Source organism: Gopherus flavomarginatus, chromosome 7 (assembly GCF_025201925.1).
Source record: "Gopherus flavomarginatus isolate rGopFla2 chromosome 7, rGopFla2.mat.asm, whole genome shotgun sequence".
Classification (NCBI taxonomy): Eukaryota; Metazoa; Chordata; order Testudines; family Testudinidae; genus Gopherus; species Gopherus flavomarginatus.
Genome location: NC_066623.1, coordinates 23437578 through 23462794, shown reverse-complemented (window position 1 = coordinate 23462794; position 25217 = coordinate 23437578). Strand labels below are relative to the sequence as shown.

Genomic DNA, 25217 nt, shown 5'->3' with positions numbered 1-25217 from the left:
ATGTTAGAAATTAAGTTAGGTAGGATGGCACATAAGATTTCACTGTGAATTTAATTTCTCTCTCTTGTATAAATAGTTGCTTTTTGATTTAGCTTGTCACTTGTGTTTTTTTTGTTTTTTTGTTTGTTTAGTGTAAACGCTTTCCTTTTATGCTGAAAGATAACTGTTATACGAGTTATGCAGATATTGTTATATTAGTGTAATTTTCCCATATAGACAACTCCTAACTGTACCACTCTGGCTATGTCTCCACTGACCAAAAGAAGTTATGTGTTCGCTAGAGATTGACTAACTTGTGTTGACTATCCTGCTGTAAAACATAGTGGAGGCAAGACTTACCATGAGGTAAACTAGGCGAGGTTAGCGAATGGTGGTGGGGGAAGTAATAGTGCTGACTTTGCTTAGCTACTCCACAGTATAAACTACAGGCGCCTTGTCTCCACTTCAGATTTTACAGTGAGATAACTATGGCATGCTAATCTCTCTGGGGGCGAGGGGGGGGGGGGACAATCCTATTCTCCTCCCCAACACCTTTGGTCAGAGAAGACAAAGCTTCTGTCTGGCCACATGGTTGGAGAGTTCTAGGCCTTGTAATGGGTCCATAAAATTGTTTTCTCCAGGTGTCTTCTGCATGTCAATGACTTGTATGAGGAGAATTCTAGCTACCTCCTTGAGTGGGAAACAATTTGTGTTGACAGTAGGTCATCCAGCCTTGTTATATTCAGATTGTTATAGGCTCAGAACAGCAGAGTTTTTGATGAACACAGGTAAGTGAAGTTCATTTGGTGTCCTCCGTGCCCGGCTCTCTCCCCTGTCTTCAATTTATCTCCCTATAAACATTCCATTCTGATGAAGCTTTAGCTTCACTGCCCAGCTGGAAAATGCTGACTAAATGCCTTGGTAATGCCAAATGCTCCTTTCTAGGGTAAGTACAACCTGGTTGCCCTTACTTTACTGAAGCTTACCCTACAATTATCAGGCTTTAAAATACTTCCCAGGAGTGAGACACACTCTCCTTCAGAGAGAGATGCAGAGGTACCTGAGGCTTATTTTAAATTAGCCTCCCTTAGCTAAGCATCAGTATTGGGGCCAGCTTTCCATTGCTACCAAGTCTTATGTAACTCTCAGTGTTTTTTATAAACATGCTGCTGCTGTTGATTCAGCCTTCGTTTCACCACCATCAGTTCAATGTTTTCGCTCACTTCCCTGTTTCTCTATTCCCAATCCCTCTCCTTTCTCTACTCAGTTCTTTGTCACGCTCCTGATTGTCGGGGAAAAAGACCACCACCTTGTCAATTGATCAGACAGCCTGAGGCTCATTTATTGAGAAATCATCAATACATGCGTGCACACACGGAGAGACAGCGTGTCCCCTAGCAAGGGTTAAGCCGCTCTCCCGAACTGATTTTTGCCACAGCTTATAAAGCGTAAAACCGCAAATTATCATATTTGCTTACACATAAATCATAACCTTATTTGACAATCATATGACATACATTTCCGAAAAGCAATTAACATTATCCTTATATGGTAGGTATAACATATGTAAAATTGCAAGCTCTTACCTTTTACTTCCTTAAGGATGTTTTCATGACTGTCAGAAGACCCTGACATCAGTTACCCTACTTGCGGTCTCACTGAGCTGCCTCGTAAGGCTCCTTGGGACTCAGTGTCCGGTGTTCAGTTCCCAATTCTGGCCAGCTGTTGCTATGCTGATACTTAGATTATTTATGCTAACGTAGGCCTTTTCATATGTTACTGTAGGGCAGTGGTGAGCTGGTTCTTAGGGGAATTTTTCCCTTATGCTAGCAGCATGATCATGGTTTGTGTATAACGAAACTGCCTTCTGGGAGTGCAGTTCCGCAGTGGTTATGTTAGCAACTTATTTCTTATGTGTTAGTACTTTAGGCCTAAGATCTTATGATTTAATATAAGCGGATTAGATCTGTTATAAGAGTGGGGGGGTCTATTTCCCTGTCATGATCATCTGTTCTTCCTCAACCCTCTGCACACTTCAGCCTTCTTTCACCACGAGGCTGTCTTTGTGCACACCCTTTCCTTCCCACGTTATCAACAGACTGTGCTGCTACTGCTCTTATTCAAGGCTGGGAGACAGCAGGTTGGTGACTTGTAACTGGTGCTGGCCACTCCTAGTTCCCTGGCTGACTGCAATACGGCATAGTTTGGTGAGAAGGAAGAGCCCTGAAGCAGGAGCAGTTGGGCTGAATGACAAGACGGCAGCTGCAAATATTACTCTTCCTTAATAAGTGATGCTTGTCATGTACCTGTTTGTTAACAACTTGAATAAATTTTAATATTTTACAAATTGGACACAGACTGCCCCAAATGTGTGTGTTTTCCATTTTAAAGTTATGCTGTATCCCCCTCCTCCATGTGGCCTAGTGGATAGAGCACTGGAGCAGGACTCCAGAGACGTGGGTTGTACTTTCAGCTCTAACATTGGCTCATTGTGTGACCTTGGGCAAACCACTTCCCCTCTGTGCCTCCATTTCGCCATCTTTAAAATGGGGATGATGCTGACCTAATGCACAAAGAACTCTGAGATCAAATGAAAAGTGCTATCTATGAGCTAGGTTATAAGGGGACCCTAGAGAACTTTGATAAATTCCAGATATTAATCCCATCTCCTCCCCCCCATTCAAATTTCTATGTCATGTTTTCCTATTTTTTTCCCAAGATGACACGTCCTCAGGAGATGGGGGGATGGAGTGCATTGCCTCTAATTTATCACCTAACAGCGCCACACCCCAGAGTGTCAAAAGGAAATGCAAGCAGTTGAATGATTTTCAGGAACAAGACACTGACAGTCTTAAAACCAACAGTGATTTGAGCTGAGGTGGCTGAGTGGGGTCATGTCTCCAGAAAATGAATTAGAAAATTTATAGACTACCTGGCCAGCATATGTGTGTGTGAGCCTGAAGGGCTGTTCTGTGTTTATAATCAACACCAGATGCCTGGAGCTGATTACTAAAATTAGAAGAAGGTACTAGGCATTTGAAGAAAGATGAAAACAATTAGTGGATTTATGGATATAGCTCAGAGGAAGGACATCTCACCGGGGGTAAGAGCTATTACCTGCCCTGACTTCTGTGGACCCCAGTAAGTTGAAGGCTTGTATCTGATGGGGGCTACTACCAGTTTCAGGCATTCAAAAATCATGAGTCAGGCCCCCAAACATCTTTAGATTGGCTTAAAAAAATTGAAATTTAACCCCTTCCTCTATCTCCCCCACACAAACATTTTGGCTTCTTTTTATATGCTTTCTGTTTTTTGAACCTCAGGGGCTCAACTTTTCAAGCTTTTTTGACAGTCATTTAAAAAAAAAAAAAGGACTTTGTAATGTTTTCACCTGACTCCAGGAGCTTGGAGCTCTAAGAAAGAGATCAAATGTGAGAATCAAGATAAAAATCATGTGAGTTGGAAGTACTGTATGTTAATGGCACTGAAGTATCTTCGCTTAGAAGGGTGAGTTAGCAAGAAGCACATGATAAAACAAAGGTACAGGGGGTCTGTATTTATTTTCTTACAGCAAAAATCAGCCAGATGTGATTTCTTACTCACCTTTCTAAGTCAGCGCATATTTATAAACTTGAAATCTTCCTAATGCCATAAAAGAAGCAGCGCTGTCCCTGCATAGAGCTAAAGTGTTGTTGTCTTATTTGTATTTCATTAGCTCCTAGAGGCACCAGAAAAGGATCAGGGACCCATTGTGATATATGCTGTACAGAGAGGCAGGAAAGAATCCCTGTCCCAAAGAGCTCTCCATCTAGGTTATCACAAGTTGCAGCAGGAGGATGAGACACAAGGGGCTGGGGGAGGAAGAGGAGGAAACATTAAGGCTGTGTCTACACTAAACCACTTTTAGCGACATGGCTGTGTTGCCACAGCTATGCCGCTAAAAGTCGTGCAGTGTAGCCGCTGTTTGTCAGCTCTCCTGCCAACAAAAAACTTCTACCCCCAGCGAGCAGCGTTTTTGTTCTTGTTCACACTCATAGACTCTTGTTCACACTCATAGACTCATAGACTTTAAGGTCAGAAGGGACCATTATGATCATCTAGTCTGACCTCCTGCACAGTGCAGGCCACAGAATCTCACCCATCCACTTCTATAATAAACTCCTAACCTATGTCTGAGTTATTGAAGTCCTCAAATTGTGGTTTGAAGACCTCAACCTGCAGACAATCCTCCAGCAAGTGACCCGTGCCCCACGCTGCAGAGGAAGGCGAAAAACCTTCAGGGCCTCTGCCAATCTGCCCTGGAGGAAAATTCCTTCCCAACCCCAAATATGGCGATCAGCTAAACCCTGAGCTTGTGGACAAGACTCACCAGCCAGCACCCAGGAAAGAATTCTCTGTAGTAACTCAGATCCCAACCCATCTAACATCCCATCCCAGACCACTGGGCATACTTACCTGTGATAACCAATGATCAATTGCTAAATTAATTGCCAAAATTAGGCTATACCATCATACCATCCCCTCCATAAACTTATCAAGCTTAGTCTTAAAGCCAGATATGTCTTTTGCCCCCACTACTTCCCTTGGTGGCACTTGTCGTGGCAAAACTTGTCTTTTGGGGGTGGGGTGGAGGGGTTAATACCTCTGAAAGCCAAAAATTTAATAGTTTCAATTGCCAGTGCAGACCTAGCCTTAATTGAGCCAGTTATCTTACACTAACTAGAGATATTATTGTGAGCTGCTAGTTCCTCTGTCTTGCCAGCAAGACAAACTAGTTGGGAAAACTTCCATTCAGATGTGTATTGTCATCTAGTGGATCAAGGGCCTGGTCTACACTACGTGTTTATACCGAATTTAGCAGCTTAAACCGATTTTACGCTGCACCCGTCCACACAACGAAGCCCTTGATATCGATATAAAGAGCTCTTAAAACCAATTTCTGTACTCCTCCCCGACGAGGTGAGTAGCGCTGAAATCGGTATTGCCATGTCGGATTAGGGTTAGTGTGGCCTCAATTTGATTATATTGGCCTCCGGGAGCTATCTCACAGTGCACCGTTGTGACCGCTCTGGAAAGCTATCTGAACTCTGATGCACTGGCCAGGTAGACAGGAAAAACCCCGCAAACTTTTGAATTTCATTTCCTGTTTGGCCAGCATGGAGAGCTCATCAGCACAGGTGACCCGCAGAGCTCATCAGCACAGGTAACAATGCAGTCTCCTGAGAATCGAAAAAGAGCTCCAGCATGGACTGCACGGGAGGTACTGGATCTGATCGCTGTATGGGGAGAGGATTCTGTGCTAACAGAACTCCGTTTCAAAAGACGAGATGAAAAAACATTTGAAAAAATTTCCAAGGCCATGATGTAGAGAGGCCACACCAGGGACTCAGTACAGTACCGTGTGAAAGTTAAGGAGCTCAGACAAGCCTACCAGAAAACCAAAGAAGCAAATGGAAAGTCCAGGGCAGGGCCAAAAACATGCCGCTTCCGTGCTGAGCTGCATGCAATTCTAGGGGGGTCCGCCACCACTACCCCACCCCTGTCCGTGGATTCCGAGGTGGGGATGGTAATTGCAGCCATGGCTGAGGATTCTGCAGATGGGGAAGATGAGGAGGAAGAGGAGGACGAGCTTGTAGAGAGCACACAGTACTTCGTTTTCCCCAACAGACAGGAGCTTTTTCTCACCGTGATGGAATTACCCTCCCAGCCCTCCCAAGCAACTATCCCAGACAATGAAGCCATGGAAGGGACCTTTGGTGAGTGTACCTTTATAAATATAAGACATGGTTTAAAAGCAAGCGTTTTTTAATGATTAATTTGCCCTGAGGACTTGGGATGCATTCGCGGCCAGTACAGTTACTGTAAAAGTCTGTTAACATGTCTGGGGATGGAGCGGAAAGCCTCCAGGGAAATCTCCATGAAGCTCTCCTGGAGGTACTCCAAAAGTCTTTGCAGAAAGTTTCTGGGTAGTGCTGCTTTATTCTGTCCTCCATGGTAGGACACTTGACCACGCCACGCCATGCGTGTAGCAAGTAATCTGGTATCATTGCATGACAAAGCCTATCTGCTTATGGTCCTGGTGATTGCTGGCATTCAAGAACATCCGTTCTTTATCTCGCTGTGTTATCCTCAGGAGAGTGATATCGTTCATGGTAGCCTGGTTGAAATTCAGGAATTTAAGTAAGGAGACAGAGATGGCCATTCCTACTGGGCTGTTTGCCTGTGGCTTAAAAGAAATCCTTCGCTGCAGGTAGCCAAGCGGGGGGAAGGAGGGGGCGCGATTGTCGCTGAGCTTTTCCGCGTTTGGCTAGCAGCGGTCTTTTCCGCTACCAGCCATGCGGTTGGAGGGGGGAAGGGGGTGTTTAGCAGTGATCTTCCATGCTACCAGTCACAGGGTGGTTTCTGCTGCTGCACATTGACAGGAAAGAAGCAGCACTCAACGGGCTTTGCTTACTATTTGGGAAAGGAGGCACTGGATAGATGAAGGCTGCAGAAGACGAAAGACAATGGCTTACCATGGCCGCATGCAAGCCGAATTCTGCCGCCTGGACCTGCGTCTGTGATCTGTAACACCAAAGCCGCAGGCACTCAATATTAAGATGCAAAATGCGACCTTGTAGTGAAAACACATGTGCTATGTAAGGTGAATAGTGTTGTTCACCGTGAAAGAGTATGACCATTGTTCTTTAAAATGTATCTTTTTAAATACTTCTCTTGCTTTTTTCCCTCCCTCATGCAGCTGCAATTTTTTCCAGCCTCCCTACTCCGCCCCGAAGGCTATCTCAGGCGGCGGAAAAAAAAAAAACGCGAGAAGAAATGTTTTCGGAAATCATGGAGGTGACCCGCGATGAAAGAGCTCATCTGAATGAGCGGAAGGATTTGATAGCAAAGTACAGGAAAGATGCCAGTGACCGTGAGGACAGGAGGGACGCTCGAGATGAGAGGTGGCAGCAGGAAGATCAGCGGCGGCGGGATGCAACTCTGGTGCTGCTGCGTGATCAAACTGACATGCTCTGGCATATGGTGAAGTTTCAGGAACAGCAGTAGGATCACAGAGTGCCGCTGCAGCCTTTGTGTAATCACCCTCCCCCTCAACATGTTCCTTAGCCTCCTCACCCGCCAGACGAGTAAGAACTCGTGGGGGTAGGCTCTGTGCACTTGCCCATTCAGCCCCAGTGGACAGCCCAACCAAAAGGCTCTCATTATTATTAAATTTTTTTAGTGGCCTTTTCCTTCCCTGCTGTTCTCCTCCCAAATCCTACCCGGGCTACCTTGTCAGTTCTCTCCCTCTTTTTATAATTAAGTAATAAAGAATACATGATTTTTAAACAAGAGTGACTTTATTTCCTTAGAAAGCAAGCTGTGATCGAAGGGGGGTGGGGTGGCTTACAGGGAATGAGTAAATCAAGGGGGAAGGGGTTCATCAAGGAGAAACAAACACAACAGTCACACTGTACCCTGGCCAGAGACAAAACTGGTTTTCAAAGCTTCTCTAATGCGCACCGCTTCCTGGTGTGCTCTTCTAATCGTCCTGGTGTCTGGCTGTGTGTAATCAGTGGCCAGGTGATTTGCCTCAGCCTTCCACCCCGCCATAAAGGTCTCCCCCTTACTCTCAAAGAGATTGTGGAGCACACAGCAAGCAGCAATAACAATGGGAACATTGGTTTGATTGAAGTCTGAACGAGTCAGTAATGTGCGCCACCGCGACTTTAAACGGCCAAATGCACATTCTACCACCATTCTGCTCTTGCTGAGCCTGTAGTTGAACAGCTCCTGACTACTGTCCAAGCTGCCTGTGCATGGCTTCATGAGCCATGGCATCAAGGGGTAGGCTAGGCTGGGTCCCCCAGGCTAACGACAGGCATTTCAACATCCCCAACTGTTTTCTGGTCTGGGAAGTAATTCCCTTGCTGCAGCCGTTTAAACAGTAGTGTTCCTGAAGGCGCGAGTGTCATGAACCCTTCCCGGCCATCCCACGTGGATGTTGGTGAAACATCCCTTGTGATCCACCAGTGCTTGCAGCACCATGGAAAAGTACCCCTTGTGGTTTATGTAGTGGGTGCCCTGGTGCTCCAGTACCAAGATAGGGATACAGGTTCCATCTGTCGCCCCACCACAGTTAGGGAATCCCATTGCAGCAAAGCCATCCACTATGACCTGCACATTTCCCAGAGTCACAACCTTTTGTAGCCGCAGCTTAATGATTGCTTTGGCTACTTGCATCACAGCAGCCCCCACAGTAGATTTGCCCATTCCAAATTGATTCCCAACTGACCGGTAGCTGTCTGGCGTTGCAAGCTTCCAGAGGGCTATTGCCACTCGCTTCTCAACTGTGAGGGCTGCTCTCATCTTTGTATTCTGGCTCTTCAGGCCAGGGGAAAGCAAGTCACAAAGTTCCATAAAAGTGCCCTTTCTCATGCAAAAGTTTCACAGCCACTGGGAATCGTCCCACACCTGCAACACTATGCAGTCCCACCAGTCTGTGCTTGTTTCCCGGGCCCAAAATCGGTGTTCAATGGCTGGAACCTGCCCCATTACCAGCAGGATCTCCAAAGCGCAGGGGCCCGCATTTTGACAGAATTCTGTGTCCATGTATTCATCACTCTCGTCGCTGCTCTGCCGTAGCTGCTGCCTGTTCGCTTGGCTTTTCAGGTTCCTGTTCAGCACTGACTGCATGAGAATGCGCGAGGTGTTTAAAACGTCCATGATTGCTGTCTAGAGCTCAGCAGGGTCCTTGCTTGCCGTGGAATGGCGTCTGCACGGTTCACCCAGGAAAAAAGGCGCGAAACGGTTGTCTGCTGCTTTCAGGGAGGGAGGGGTGAGGCTGTACCCAGAACCACCCGCGACAATGTTTTTTGCCCCATCAGGCACTGAGATCTCAATCCAGCATTCCAATGGGCAGGGGAGACTGCGGGAACTGTGGGATAGCTACGCGATAGCTACCCACAGTTCAACGCTCCAGAAATCGACACTAGCCTCGGTACATGGACGCACACCGCCGAGTTAATGTGCTCAGTGTGGCCACGTGCACTTGACTTTATACAATCTGTTTTACAAAACCAGTTTCTGTAAAATCGGAATAATTTCATAGTGTAGACATACCCAAGGAGTAAAGAAAAATGTAGTCTGTCAGTATTCAACTACACACCACTTTGTAGCATTGAATGAGTGTTTCCTTCCGGCCTGGCTGGATGTGCTTGATCTGTGTCTCCCCCACTTGGTTTGATTGAATTGGGTATTTATGGGTTGAAAAGCACTTACATGTTAATGACTCTTTAAACTGACAATCTATTCCTTTTTACCGCACTCCTCTGTTGGACTCTGAAACTCTAATAAAACTAATTGCATGTCTTTTATTTTCATCACTGTGCAAACCCCCTGGAAGACCTTCCTTGTCCTCTCCTCCCACAAACCCCCAGGTAAACGCTCTGAGCTGCGCACTGTAGCTAGGATTGCATAGCAACTGTTGCTTCAGGTACCTTTTGACAGCTGTGGTGCCCCTTTTTAAACCTTTATCTTTTTTTCCTAGTTAAAAGCCAGCATGAGTAGGCCATTTTAATCCTTTCTGGCGGACAGATGAGCTAATGAAATGTTCTTTTCTGTTTGACTTAAATCTGTTCCTCTTGGCAATACTGTTTCAGGCTTTCACTCTAACTAGCCAAACATATTTCTTTTTAAAGAAAGCAAGTTTTTTACACTGGGAAAACCCCTTGATTGTGACCAGAGTGGAGTGATTTAAATCTGAATGCACCTAATTTACAACTTTTGCTATTGTAACTTTAGATTAAAATTTAGTTACGCATGCTGCTTCTTAAGAAGAACACTACTGGAAGGACATCTTATTTGTATTTTACAAAACTGCTATAGGCAAAGAACAAAACATTGAAAATTAAAGCCCAGATCCTGCACACGCTCAAGCAGGTATGTAACTTCGCTCACCCAAGTAGTTCCATTGAATTCAATAGCTCTGCTCATGTGCTTAAAGTTAAGCTTGTGCATAAGTGTTTGCAGCGTCAGAGGCTGCTGTATTTTTAATTATTCTTTTCTTTAGAGGCATCACTTGAAAACAAAACTGCTTCAGTATTTAATGATATGTTTAGGTTTTTCAATGCATTAACAAAGGAATTGGAACTCTTTACACACAGGCCAACAGTTTCAAAAATAGGACCCTACAATCAGGATTCTAGGAAAATTTAGGCACCTCAGAGTGGGATTTTCAAAAGCATCTAAGAACTTGTCTATGCTTAAAATGCTGCAGCTCTTCAGTGTAGATATTACATACACCAGTGGGAGGACTTCTCCTGTCAGCATAGGTAACCCCACCTCTCTGAGAGGTGGTAGCTAGGTTGACGGGAGAATTCTCCCATCAACCTAGTGCTGTTTACACTTGGGGGTTAGGTCAGTTTAATTGTCGTTCAGGGGTGTGGATTTTCATACTGAGTGACATTGTTATACAGACCCAAGTGACTTCATGGTGATGGAGTATAGCCTAGCTGAAACACTTTCAGCTTCCTTGATTTGTAGCTATAGAACGTGTGAGAAAATGGCATTGGTTGCAAATCTGGCACAGGCTGTTTACCTATAAATGTTGTATTTTGTGCTTGTATCCTACTGTGAAACTAAAGGAACAAGCACAAAACATCTACTTTGACAATTAAGGCTGGGGAGGGGAGAAATGGCATTAGCAATTTACAATATAAATTGTGATTTTTTTTTTAATGACTTTGCACCCTGATTGTGACCTAACAGATCTGATGTAAGAACTCTTCCTGTTTTCAAATTCAAGTAATTTTAAAGTGCAGAGTAGAGGTAAACTGCACCATGTGCTCAATGAATTGAGAAGCAACATGGATAGGTCAGGCTGGAATTAGGGTAAGAGAAAACATGTCCATATATAACTTGATAATCGCTGGAAAGTTGTATTGGAAAGTAGCTCAAGTAACTTCGTATTACAGAATATTGTTTGCCATAGGACTTTTTTAACTTCCTGTGATGATTCTATCTGCAATGTGATGATTTGAAGGGCTGCTTTGTATAGAATTTTGCTTCAACTCCTCCAGCTAAAGTCCATATCGTAGGTCATGGATTTCTTCTGGCTGCTAATTTTTATTTAACATCCAACTTAGAAACTACCAGTGCTGAGGAGCAAAAGTTAAAAGTAGTTCTGAGAGCATTCAAAACAGCTGAAATTTGAACACCACAACTGAACTTAGCTGTCATTGTTTAAATTTAAAGCATGTAATAAATCATCTTGATTAAAGCCAAACAGGACAGAACGTTGTTTTCTTGATACTTTCCAGGTTGTACAGTCATGGATTGTTTTCCAAACTGCAAAAAGCTTTTGAAGACATCTGTGATTGAGTGGGAGGGAGGAGTGATTTAGAATTTATGGAACTGATTGTTAGTTTAGCTAGTTCTTAGTTACACAAGAACACAGAGTTTCTCACAGAGGTCCTCCAGTACACTCTTCTGAAATTTCTGTGCCAAGGGCTAGGATAGCTTTAGGTGAGTCATAAAGTCCAGAGGGGGAGCTTTAAAAACTGATTCAAAATGATCTGTAAAAGTGAGAGACTAATGCATGAATTCTGTGCCCTAATATCAGAGGGGTAGCAGTGTTACTCTGGATCTGTAAAAAGCGACAGAGTCCTGCGGCACCTTATAGACTAACAGAAGTATTGGAGCATAAGGTTTCGTGGGTGAATACCCACTTCCTCAGATGCGTCTGACAAAGTGGGTGTTCACCCACGAAAGCTCATGCTCCAATACTTCTGTTAGTCTATAAGGTGCCGCAGGACTCTTTGTTGCTCTGTGCCCTAATTCACTCTCGAATCTTAGTTTCTTTTTGGTTCATTGATTGTGTCACTATTTCTCTCCTGCTTCACTGTTGGAATTTTAAGGCTGAATTTTGTTTTTAATAAATAACATGTTTTTCGGCACAATGGCTGCTGCTCTATAGACATTCCTGCGGTGTTCCTAAAATAGTGTAGAACACATCCTTTGGCTATAAAATATTGCTCTGTGGCAATACCTGAAGAAACTCAAATAATATGGAGGATGTTGTCATCTTCTGAAAGTTAGACAAGTTTTTTGAAACCTAACGTGTGGAATTAAAAATTTGTAGTGTCACCTTTTTAATCTGCTGATGAGTGTCAAAGATGAACAAAGGAAAACATCACCTTGAACAGCAAGATCTTACTGATTTTTTTTTTACTTTCATATTTTAGACTTAATAACAATCAAATTTGTACAGTAGATAGCTCTGATGTTTAAAGGCTCTTCCTGTTAGTTTGAAAAATGGATTGATGAAGGGAAGATTCTAAGGGTGTGTAGTAGCACTGATCACTGCAGAAGCAAAAAGGGATGATAACCTGTGTGTCACTCGTGTAACCATACATCAAAGTAGTTGGTTAGAATTTGCAGCAAACAAATAATTTAAAGCGAGAAACTCTTTTTAGTGAATCTGTTTTATTGCTGCCTTTGAACTATGTTGAAAATTTTGCAGTGCAGAAGGCATTAATTACTACATGCTTAACTTTGCACCAAACTAACCCTCTCATTATTCCATTATCTCTCAATTGGTCACACACTGGGAATCAAATGTGTGTGACACGGCTTCCATTCAGGAAAGGTGAATGGAGACCTGTACGTGCTGCTTTTCTAGTGGCAATGCTCTTTGTAACTACTTTTGAGAAGTAGATGACTCATTCAGGGGAAAGCCACAGTCCAGTACAGTGGTAAATGTAGCCTAAAAAAGTTGAGTGCAGTACAGCCATCCTGGCTCTGTGAAAATGTAACTGTCTCCTAATACCATAGGAATTATTTATGTTAATTACTTGGTTACTGTATACTTTTCCTAACCTTTCAATGACCTGATCTTAATGAGGCCCTGCTAGACAGGAAGAAAAAGAAATCCTACAAAAGCAGGGCAAAGTTGGAGCTGCCTCAGGGCTTTGTGTCTTCCCTCTTGTAGCATGTGCATTTTAGCTTTCAAATAACACAGCTGAATGAATTTTCTTTCTGAATATCAATCTTTAGCTGCTGAGTTTCCCCAAATCATGTTGTTTCTCCACACTTGACTGCAGACCTTTCACCAAGCCCCTTTCAAACGATCAGAATAAATGGTCGTTAAATGATTTACAGAGGGGTGGTATAAATTAGGGGCTACTAGAAGCAAAGAATGGGGATTTGGGGCTACTACACTGTAGTCTTGACTCTGACGCCTCACTTCACGTGAAAGTCACTATGGTCCAATCTTGATGGGTCAATGGGTAGATATGCTGGAGGGTAGGGATAGGGTACAAAGGGGCCTGGACAAATCAGAGGATTGGGTGAAAAGAAATCTGAGGTTCAACAAGGACAAGTGCACTTAGGGCGGAAGAATCCCATGCACTGCTACATACTAGGGACTGAATGGCTAGGCAACAGTTCTGCAGAAAAGGACCTAGGGGTTACAGTGGCCGAGAAGCTGGATATGGGTCAACAGTGTGCCCTTGTTGCCAAGAAGGCTAACGGTATTTTAGGCTGTATATAGGGTGACCAGACAGCAAATGTGAAAAATGGGGATGGGGTGGGGTGTAATAGGAGCCTATATAAGAAAAAGACCCCAAAATTGGGACTGTCCCTATAAAACCGGGACATCTGGTGACTCTAGCTGTATAAGTAGGGGTATTGCCAGCAGATGGAGGGACAAGATCATTCCCCTCTATTTGACATTGGTGAGGCCTCATCTGGAGTACTGTGTCCAGTCCACCCTACAAGAAGGATGTGGAAAAATTGGAAAGAGTCCAGTGGAGAGCAACACAAATTATTAAGGGGCTGGAGCACATGACTTATGAGGAGGGAACTGGGATTGTTTAGTCTACAGAAGAGAAGAATGAGGGGGGATTTCAAAGAGGATGGATCTAGACTGTTCTCAGTGGTAGCAGATGACAGAACAAGGAGTAATGGTCTCCAGTTGCTGTGGGGGAGGTTTAGGCTGGATATTAGGAAAAACTTTTTCACTAGGAGGGCGGTGTAGCATTGGAATGGGTTACCTAGGGAGGTGGTGGAATCTCCTTCCTTAGAGGTTTTTAAGGTTAGGCTTCACAAAGCCCTGGCTGGGATGATTTAGTTGGGGATTGGTTCTGCTTTGAGTCGGGGGTTGGACTAGATGACCTCCTGAAGTCTCTTCCAACCCTGATATTCTATGAACAAGGGGAGATATGGCTTTCATTCAGGTTAGCTTCATAAAGTTAGTTTAATATGCCTGAAAAGCCCTTTCGGGATGCCTACACTAGGGAAAAGGCCTTTTAAAAAAAAATGGCTAGCTCACACACCTCTTCCTACAGTAGAGCAGGCCTTAATGCTGATTAAAACACAAGATGGCATATTTGTAGGTGTTGAAAGAGGTTTTGAATCTGAGTACAGCTATTGGGCATTCCATATTTTATGGGTACTTGAGTGATTACCTATTGCATTGCAGTTTGGCACATTAAATTAGTTTATGTCATTAGAACTTTACCAGGTAACTCAGAGCTGACTTGAGAGTGGGGAGAGAACTGTTGTAAAATGTGTGCATTTGTCTTTAAGACAATCCTGGACAAAGAGGGGAACTTCCAAGTGCTAGACATCTTTAAAAATCAGGAACTTATCCAGGTGCCTAGGGTGGATTTAGGAGACTCATTTCAGTTGTTAGAAATTTTGGCCCCTGAATCTCGTCTGTTCTGAAATGAAAGCAGGTTTCACTACAATAGAAAGACCCATTTCTGGATCAGCTTTCTATCACATTTCCTAAGGGTGGTAGCAAAGGGGTGGCAGGCAGCATTTGTGTAGACTCAAGAGGAAAGGTAGTCTTGTCAAGAGGAAAGACCAGTGGCTAGGGCGCTAGCCTAGCATTTGCGAGACATTCGTTAAGTTCCTGCTCTACCAGATTTCATATGTGACCTTGAGTAAATCCTTTAGGGCATGTCTATACTGCTACGGCACAGCTATGGCAATGCAGCTGTGCCACAGGAGTGGGCCAATGGTCGACAACCTCAGGGCCCCCCAGAGGATTCCAGAGGCCTAGGGCAAAGCAGGGGAGCTGTGGTGCTTGTACTCACCCGGTGGTGGTCCAGGTCTTCGGCGGCATTTCAGTGATGGGGGGCCCTTTAGTTGCTCCGCATCTTCGGCAGCACTGAAGGGCCCCCCCGCCACTGAAATGCTGCTGACGACCCGGACCGCCACCAGGCCAAGGCTTGTGGGGCCACTGTGGGGTCTGGGACCTGGGGCAAATTTGCCCTATTTGCACCGCCCGCCGTTGTGCGGCCCTGGGCAACCTGCACCGCTTCCTGCAGCTCCCATTGGCTGGGAATGGCAAACAGCAGCCACTGGGAGCTGTGCCTGCAGATATTCAATGTAAACAAACTATCTTACAGCCCACCAGCAGATTACCCTCACAGACCGTAGGTTGCCCTCCACTGGTATAGACCGTTCCTACGTCAACGGAAGGGTCGTTCCTATCAATGCAGTTCATCCACTTCTCTGAGAGGCATTACTGCACCTACACCAGGGTTTAGGTCACCCTAACAGTGGCACTCAGGGCAGTTTCTCTTCACAACCCTGAGCGACGTAGCTATGTCAAATTAATTGTTAAGTGTAGGCCAGGTCTTATTTCTCTGTGCCTCCATTCCTCATCTGTAAAATGGGGATAGTAGCATTTTCCTGTCACAATAGGGGTGTCTGAAAGGAAGAAGACTGTGAGTGCTGAAATACTATGGCAATAGAGGCTATTGGTTAAAACAACAGCACTTGGGTAGCAATGATAGAAACGTAAAGAAAAATACTAAACATGAATGGCTATAGAGGCTTGATATGCAGCTAGATTCCACAGAACTGGGTTGGACAGAGCTATAAGCAATGCTTGGAATGGCAGAACAAAGGTCAGAAACTCTTCAATATTTCTTAATCCGCCTCATTTCTCCCTTTGCCCAGAGCACTTCTCCAATTTTATTGTAGGCCTCATACTGCTGCAGGCCATATAGTTACTGAAGTATGTTTCCATTCAACCAAGAAGGTAATATTTACCCACCAGATAGAATGTTTAGAGGAACAGTTTGGCTCTGTGTTTGGAATGCTGCATATTGAATGTAGCATGTATAGAGCTATTTGCAGAGAACCCTTTCTCTGTGTGTGTGTTTTACACCATATGAGTTTGGAAACCTACTGCAGGGGTTGACAACCTTTCAGAAATGGTGTGCCGAGCCTTCATTTATTCACTCTAATTTAAGGTTTTGTGTGCCAGTCATACATTGTAATGTTTTTAGAAGATCTCTTTCTATATATTTCTATAATATATAACTAAACTATTGTCTGTAAAGTAAATAAGGTTAAAATGTTTAAGAAGCTTCTTTTAAAATTAAATTAAAATGCAGAGCCACCCGGGCAGTGTGAATGCCACTGAAAATCAGCTCGCGTGCTGCAGGTTGCCTACCCTGACATATTGTATTTTCAATTTTTTTCTCCCATGGATAGGTATGTAAACAAATACAAGAATACTCGGAGCACAGGAAATCTCCATTGGAAGGAAAAGCCTAAACATGGTATAAGCTTCAACTTGCCAGCTTGTTTCTGGGATCCAGACCTTTCATGTCTAGCTTCAGATAAAAAGACCTTTTTCTTTTTTCCATGGGGGAGTTGTGAAGGATGGAAAGTAGGCCTTTCCGATGGCAACCTGAATGCAGTATAAAATTGCAATGAATGTGTATAACTGAAAAATGATTAGACTTTGATTAAACCAACTTGAGTGTTGAAAAATAATACTTTTAGTGCAGGATGTTGAAGAGAAGTCACTTTAATCACAGCTGACTAGTTCCATATTGAAAGAGAACGCATCCATGTGAGTAATTTAGGGCTTCTATATATATGTTAGGGAAAACTTTCACCAGTGTAACAAAATCTCTTTAAAATTGATCTAATTATATTGGCGCAAACTTCTGATTTAAATCTTTTCAATTGATTCAGGTCCAAGTGTGAACCAGACCTAAATCTGGCAGTCACTAACCTTTTGTGGTAAATTATTTTAGGACATTTCTCCACTGTAGAGTTAATTGGGCTCATTGGTATCTGAGTTAGTATAGCCTGGGTGCGAGCAGCCACTCTGCAAAGCAATACCTGAGTTTTGTGTCCTTGTTGTTGCCCAAGCTTTAGACTATATCCCTAGATGAGCCATCAGCCCTGGCTGAAATGTGAGAGAAAGGGGGGAATTGTGTTTGAAGGGTAGGGGAATTAAGGATAAAACATGAGTGAGAGCCAGAGGTAACTCTGAAGTGAAAACATACCTTAAAAGTTGGTGTGTAAATGGGAAATGACAATGTTTGTTTTTTAAAACTTCTTTAGCCCCTGTGAAAGCCTGAAAGGGAGTGATTTTTCTTTTTAAAAGAAGTAAATTAAATTGGCATTAATAATTCAGGTCTTGTTGGCCATGAGACTTTGGTGATGCAAGTATTTGCTCTAATCACTAGGCAACACAACTTCAAAAGTACCACTGAAGCAATTTATACTTTTTAAGGTGTATTTCTCCCTCGCCACACGCAACCCAACATATTGTGTGTGCATATTTAAAAACAAAACAAAAAAACCACAGGGGTATATGCATAGTAGTGTTGATAGTTTTGGTAGCATGGTAAGATTTTTCTGTTTTGGGCACTTGTATAACATTACTGAATATTTGTAATTTCAAGTCTCCACTTGCCCAATACAGTGAAATTGGTGGTATTAATCTCTTTGTTGCTCCCTTTTTAGTTTTACTAGGGTCTGTTGAATCATTGTCATGATGGGGGCACCTTGCAAGGCATATGACAGAGGTTGAGGAAGGGTATTATGGTCTTGTCTTTTAAGCTTGTAATTTGATCTAACTAGCAGTAGGAGTATTGAGCTTCTCTCATTTAGATGGCCAGCATTGCAGGAGGGACTAAGAGTACTTGGGTACCTACTTGGTTAGAGACCTATGGAGTGTCAGTGCTGCTGGAAAAGAAAACAAGAGGGACATATTTGCACTAGAAAGAGCTGAAATTCTGGCTAAAATGATATACAGGCACTCATCTTCAACACATCATTCATGAAAAGAATGGGTTAAGTGCGTGTGTTAGTTGATTTCTTGAAGCCAGTTTTTACTCGACAGTAACATGATTTTCCTGATAGGTCTATCTATATACTATAGCATGCTCAGAAATTGAGGTGTTTTCCTGTCTCTTTCCATGAGAAATCTGGGAGAATCTGAGGTTTTTAAACAAAGGTATTGAATAAATTGATGTCAGTGATGGCTAAAACCCCAACATGACCAGAAAGGCATTTGTCAATAGATAAGTGTGTATTTTTAATAGGTTACAGTTTTTCTATGGACTCCATAATATACCCAATCATTAGGAGTATATATTTTAAATTAGACTCTTATTTAAAGCAGTTACATTTTGAGTTAGCACTATAGCTACTGCCTTGTTCTCTCTATTTAAATAACAAATGCTTAGGTTCAGAACAGTTTTTTTCCCAAAAAAGATAACTTGCTGTAGAAATGGCTTGTTTTTTCCAGTATATATTTCTATTATCTGAGAAGTTAAATGTCACAGTTCATAGTTTAGCAGATTGTTTTGCTTAGATACATGCTGATCTTGGATTTTTTGTTCACTTCTGAAACCATGTGCAGAATAAAACTCTTAAAATAGAAGCAGATTCTCTTTTCATATTGAAATACAGTTTTCCTACAGAATGCAATTGCATCTCCCAGGATGTGCTGCCAAGCTCTCCGCTATGTATAAAAATGCTAATGAATTCCAACATCTGCTTCTATAAGATCCTGAACAAATGTTTAATAGATAAATTATTGTTAAGCAGATGCAGTCAATCTAATTCAAGATGGCTGCAAAGATGGGATTACTTAGTTGTAAGGCAGAAAGCAAATTCTAAATCAGAGAAAAGTAGGTGGATGGTTAAACTCAAGGAACAAGTTATTTAGACCACTCTTTTTTGAAAAGGCCACTGGTGTCTTGAGACTTCCCTGGAAGTGTATTAGTGTTCTTAATTTATCTGCACTTGTGTATCAGGGAACTGCCATTGTATATCCAAAGGAAGAACCAAGTTGTGGGTCTTGCTGATATTTGATCGCCGAACCAAATTTTAAATCTCTTGTCTAACCATATTCTAAGACTTTCCTGATCATGGGATTGATGTGCACTCCTTTAGCTACTGATAGCTGTTTGAATACTAGAATAAAAATGTAGGGATTTGTCAGAGGGAAGATAGGAGAACAAATAGAGAGGTCTTGTTCTTTCCCATATCTCACTGCACTTTGTATCTTCTTATTTTGCATTCTATTTTATAGGCTCTTCTTTTTACAACCTCTTTATGTTTATGGTGACTGATTTTTTGGTCGGGTTTTTGTATTGAAACATTTTACAACCATCTGAGGCTGAGCTGCACTGCAAAGACGCTGCACTGGGTGAGCTGAATATGGGATAACAGCAGCAAGGATATACAAGGGCCAGTGGTGTTCAGTACTGTTCTAAAAAACATGCTTAAAATCTGCTTGGGTTTATTTGGATGGATTTGGGGGAAGAGGAATTTACTCAAGCTTTTTCTCCCTCCCTTTCAATCCCTCTCTTTCAAATTTCTTGATGATTTTTAAAGCACTTTTATTATTTATCTGCCACAATCATCTCTACTGAAGTAGCACCCAAAGGACCCACCCAGGGATTTGGGTCTCATTATGCTAGGCATTTTACCCACCCAGGGATTTGGGTCTCATTATGCAAGGCATTTTACCGAGATGCACTAATTAAAAATAAATTGGACAGATTTTTATTTTGTAAATTTATCTTAATACCACATAGAAGAATCTTACAAATGTTCTGTGCTATGGAAACAAGCTCCTTTTGAGATCCTTGCAGGGAAAATACTACTCAATTGCAAATCGTCACTTTTTTTTTTTTTTTTTTTTTTTTTTTTGTCTGACTCTGTTGCTAAACCTTTGAGTGTGATATAAGTCCTCATGGGGAGGTGGGCTTATCCTTTGGGAGATTCGTTTAGGATTCCAATACCTTTGGCTGGGTCGGTTTCACTAAATCTTTAAGGAAAGACAACACTGGTGACACAGCTTCATAATAGTGCGAGCATGTACCCATCTCTGTAAAATTTGCTATTGTCTCAAGTCGTGTGGGCCTCCTCGACTTGCATGTATCTAGTGTTGGTATTTGGCATATTTGAGTCGCTCTTAAAGACAAGGAAGCTTAGATTGAAAGATACCTTATATTCACATGGCAAGACTTGATCAGACCTCACTTTCCTTCCTTTTTCCCTTGCCCCAGTAAGTACTTCTGGAGCTCATAGTTCACCAGAGCTGCACACCTTTGTCTTGCACAGATAGACCAAATACAGTGTTTGCACAGACCCTTGCAAATCTGCATATACACCCCTTGATGAGTTTTAGGTTTAAGTCCACAAAACTGGCTAGACCCGCTAGAAGAGCAGGTTCCCCATGCTGCATGATGAATCTTTGAATTCTATGTGCTTACTAATGTACAACTAGCAGTAGGATCCTTTGCATCTAGGTGACCTTGGGCTGAGTGTTTTTTTGAGTCAATTTTGAAATCCATCTTTAAATTTTATTTATTTTAAGGCAAATTTGAAGAAAAGGAGGATCGTGTTCCAAAGCTGGAGCAGTTAAATAACTTGGCTTACATGTGCAACGTGAATGTGGTGCTAAATAAAAAAGACCTGCTCAAGATGGAACTACTACTCTTGGAAAACTTCAACTGGAATCTCTGCCTGCCGACTCCAGCACACTATATTGACTACTACCTCTTCGCCTCTGTTGGCGAGAAGGACCTTCACAATGGCTGGCCCATCACATCCCTGACCAAGGTCAAAGCTTTCATGGAGAAATATGCTTACTACTTCCTTGATTTCTCAGTGCAAGGTAATATCTCAGCTCAATTGTGAGAGGTGGGGTATGTAGAGATTTACCCTCAGGTAGTCTTCCAGTGGGATAATGGCAAAAATCCATAGCAGACAAATGCTTTTAAAACTGGCACAATGTAGGTGCAATACAAATACCTGCAAAGAGCAATATCTTTCCTCTGTATTGCTATGGACTGCAAATGGTGCAAATTATCAAAGGCACTTCTGAGGGAAGAACCCTTCTCCTAGAAGAGTCCTTATGGCCCTCTTTGCAAGCATCTGAAAGCAGGTTGGAATTACCCAGCCCTAGAACTTTTCCGTGATGCCCCCGAGTAAGAGTCACTAGAAATGGGGGCTGTGGATTTTTACTTCCTTTCTGAGGATGAGAGGTTTTGGAGAGCTGCTAAAAAGCCAAAGAGGCTCACCGTCTTGGCTGCGGCAAGATTTGAACTAAAGTGTATTTTTGATTCCTGAAAAATGGGTTAAGGTTTAAGTGGCCCAACCTAGTTCCAGTTGACACCCTTGCTAAAACTTGATTAGGAATGTGAGAATCCATTCAACTTGCATGAAATTGATCAGATCAGAATGGCTTGCAGGAGATAGAAGCTCACAGCAGGGTCATAGTTTGAAATATTCCATACTGATTTGTGGAGGCTTTTGCTGGGCACGAAATGCCACTCTTAGGCCCCTGTATCAAATATAAAGTTCCACTTCTGTGGGCCTATAAGTTTGACTTGATCCACCTTGCTGCATGTGCACAGAGTGAATGGAATGCCGAGTAAATGGTGATCGATCAGAGCGTAATACTATTTTTAAAATTTCTTTAGATTATGCTTTCCTCAACTTTCGACCATCTCTGATTGCTGCTGCTTGTGTGTGCGCCTCACGCATCTGTATGCAGATTTCTCCCTCTTGGACTACACAGCTCCAGCTGCTAACGTGTTATTCCTGGGAGCATCTTGCCCAGTGTATCGAAATGATGCTAATGTAAGACTGCTGGACCAAAGTAACCTATTCCTCAAACTCTAAATAGACTATTACTCTCGAAAAACGCGGAGCTGAAAAGACTCCAAATGGCATTTAGTTTAGCAGTAATCAAGATCACATGAAATTAGTACATCTCAGCCCATATCAGCAAAGTTGGGGATTGGCAATCTTTCTAAATATTGGTGCAGTGGTAGCACATGAATCCATTGCATCAACCAGAATGGTAATTTATTCATGCAATTGAGTGGTTAAGCTGCACAAAATTCGACTTCCACTATAGCTTCTATGTGCGATGCTATAACACTTTTAGTGTATGAAGCATTGCTGTAAAGTGATAGCAATATTTCCCTTACAGCAAAGACATTCCAGAACTATTCATTCTCTCTCTCACCCCTTACCCCTACCCCCAGTAGAGGAGGTTGCTTGTCCTGTTGTGATAGATCATGACAGCGGCCCAGCCTATGTGGATGCAGGCAAGTCCTGCTAGCAGAGACTGGAAAGGATTCCCTTATTGGTTCTATGCATTTATGGGGTCTTGATACACAATACGGCTGCACGTTTTAAGATTTCTTCATGCTGTAGACCAAGTGTACCCCAAAATGCCCACTGAATGTTTTAATGGTGCAGATTGGCTGTTAGTAGATAGAAATGGTATATTTATTCAAAGTGCTGACAGGTGAAATATGAACATTATTGAGCACAGTAAGTTCTTTTTATCTCTGACCTGTGCAGGCTAACGAGCACCCAAATCCTATGCCCATTAGGGTCAATGGGAAAACTTGTACTGACCATGTAGGAACAGGCTGGCAAGGGGACAATTGAAAATCAATTTGTAGAAACTCCTCAGATAGTTACACCCATTCTGATAAGTTGCATTTGCTTGACAATGCTGTGCTTTAATTTTTGTTTTCTCTAGATACTATGAGAATGATGTCAAAGAAGCCAGCAAGGTAAAAAAACAAATAACACTGCAGCAGCAAGTAGTGGGAAGTGTGAACCACCAAACCACAACTCAGGTCCTCTTTCAGCAATCCAGTTATCACCCACTAGCCCAGCACTCAACTGCCCTTTCCCAGTTCCAGTCTCCAGTGCAGGATTTGTGCTCTGCTTACCGTGACTCCTTGCAGGCCCACAGGCCCAGCAGTCTACTCTCTGGGAGTGCTAGCACCTCACTGCATTCTTACTCTGCTCTGCAGGCCAGCCTTCAACCTTCTGTGCAGACTCTGCCCATCCAAGGACCTATCACCATGCAGGTAGCTATAGCAACAGAACCTAGACACTGCATCTCCATGGCCTATGGCAGCAGCTATTTCAGTGGACATCACACCTACACACCCAGGTGTTTTGACAGATGACTCTCTAGAAAAATAGTGATGTGAGTAAAGTCTGAATAAAGGGCCCCATGGGATGTGAGCCAATTGTGTATTTGCAGCGAAAAACACACAAAGGAGCAGAATCTTTACAACTAGTTGATTCCGAAGACGTTTGCTCTTCAGACTCTTTTTAATGTGGGTGCCATTCCTGCAAGGATTGGGGTGTTTTCTTTTAATGAGACTGAGAAAACCAGAAATGCAATAACATACATCACTTTAGGTTGTCACTTTGAAAAGCATCTTGTGTAAGAAGTTACACCCTCTGGGGCTTACTAGCTTAGTCTTCCATACAGCAGGCCCTAACAAATCACAAATGCTAACGCTTGTGATTTAAAGGGTTATTTCAAGCAGGAATGCCTGAGGGACTTCTGGTCAAATAACATTCTTGTTGGAGGATATTTATCCAAAGCGCTCTCTGACAGCAGCTTATTCCACTGGAAACTACCACTAAAAATGATGATACAGAAGCTTCTTGATGCTATCTGGATGAACAATCCCAGGCTGTGGAAAATCTCTCTGTAAAATGTTGCTTTCCCTTTCCTTGACCTGGAGTGAAAGCAACCCAGACGATCCACAAATCCTCTTTGCCTTAAAAGTCCTCTTGGATTTGGGTGCTATGCCACTGAACAAAACCTCTCTCTGCCTTCATGTAAAAAAACCTCAATCTTAAATCACCTTTAGGGTTTTTAAGATGCTGCTGCCTTATGTGACTGGATATAATTTGTTTAGTAAAAATGTTTACAAGCTACATCAGGGATCTAATATTACTTGAAGAAAACCCCTTGGAAGAAAATTATTATATATACGCTGAAGGGGTTCACTGCCTTCAGTTATTTTTGGGGATTAATGTCTTGTGGTCAAAGTGAAGTTTAGGACTGAAGAACTTGTACTAATGAGGAGGAGGTGGAGAAGGGGAACCAGTTAATTCTGCCATGAAAATTAGTAATGGTTACGCCTTTATTCTAAGACTGCAATGTTAGGCTGCACAGAACTTTGGTCTTTAAATTCCATCTTGGAGCATTATAGTAAAACTGGGTTAAGGGTATTAGTAATTTAACTGAAATGAGAATACCTGCTACCATGTATCCAAAGGGTTATGTGTTTAAAATCCATTTTGAGATGGAACTTCCTGTGTTTGGTCAAAAATTATATGTAGGATTTGTGTAGTAATGTGGATAGTTACAAGTAACATGGAGACTTTTACCTGGGTGTAGAACACTCACTCGCTATGCAACCACTATTCCATAGTTGCTGGAAGCCAGTATTGTTTTTTTAAAGGTTCTCAGGACAGCAGTCTAGACAATGTGCAATATGCTTTTACTCTTTGTGGCAAATGCTGTGTTTTGTTTTTTTTTAAATATCATGTTAGGCAGTGCTGTTTAAGTTATATTTTAGAGAATTTAGTTTTTAAGGGATGTGTTGGGGTGGTGGGAAATCTCTCTCAAAAATAACCTGTCTGCTAACATTTGTTTTAACGATGAGGGTCTCCTTAAAAATATCGCATATTGTAATTTTGTGTCACACATTAAGATGACCGTGTCCTTAGCAGAACAGGCTAGGAAAGTTTAAAATCTATTTCATTTTTTTTTAAACTACAAATCCTAACAAAAATGAAGAGACAATGCCTTACAGAAATTAGTTTAGCAATTTAGAGAATTTAGTTCCCTTTTTTTATTCTGTTGTTTGTGTATTTATATGGAACTTATTTCCACAAGGTTTTAGTGTATCTTTTAATGACTGTTATAGTCATTCAGCAATTCAGCAGATTGTAAAGAACCTCTTAAACATTTGGGGAATGTTGTGGTACTAGGGCATGTCTGACTGTGTGGAATCCATGTGTTTTTTCTTAACTTCTATAGAACAGGTCATGTGAAGTCTTGTGTTTGGCAGTCTGCAGTCACTCTTTAGTGACGATTTCCACTGCTAGTTTGATGAAGATTGTCCAATAAACAAAAGACCTGCATCTGA

The 25217-nt window shown here is 42.5% G+C and overlaps 1 protein-coding gene across 2 annotated transcripts in view; it reads left to right on the top strand.

The window, feature by feature from the left end:
- The window catches only part of CCNJL (cyclin J like), a 51503-nt gene extending 26286 nt beyond the window's left edge, over nt 1-25217 (top strand). For both annotated transcript variants that reach the window (XM_050962763.1, XM_050962762.1), the window contains exons 4-6: nt 20609-20908; nt 21717-21876; nt 22793-25217. In XM_050962763.1, the coding sequence (XP_050818720.1) occupies nt 20609-20908; nt 21717-21876; nt 22793-23231 (899 nt within the window). In that variant the 3' untranslated portion in view covers nt 23232-25217. The remainder of the gene's footprint in view (nt 1-20608; nt 20909-21716; nt 21877-22792) is intronic.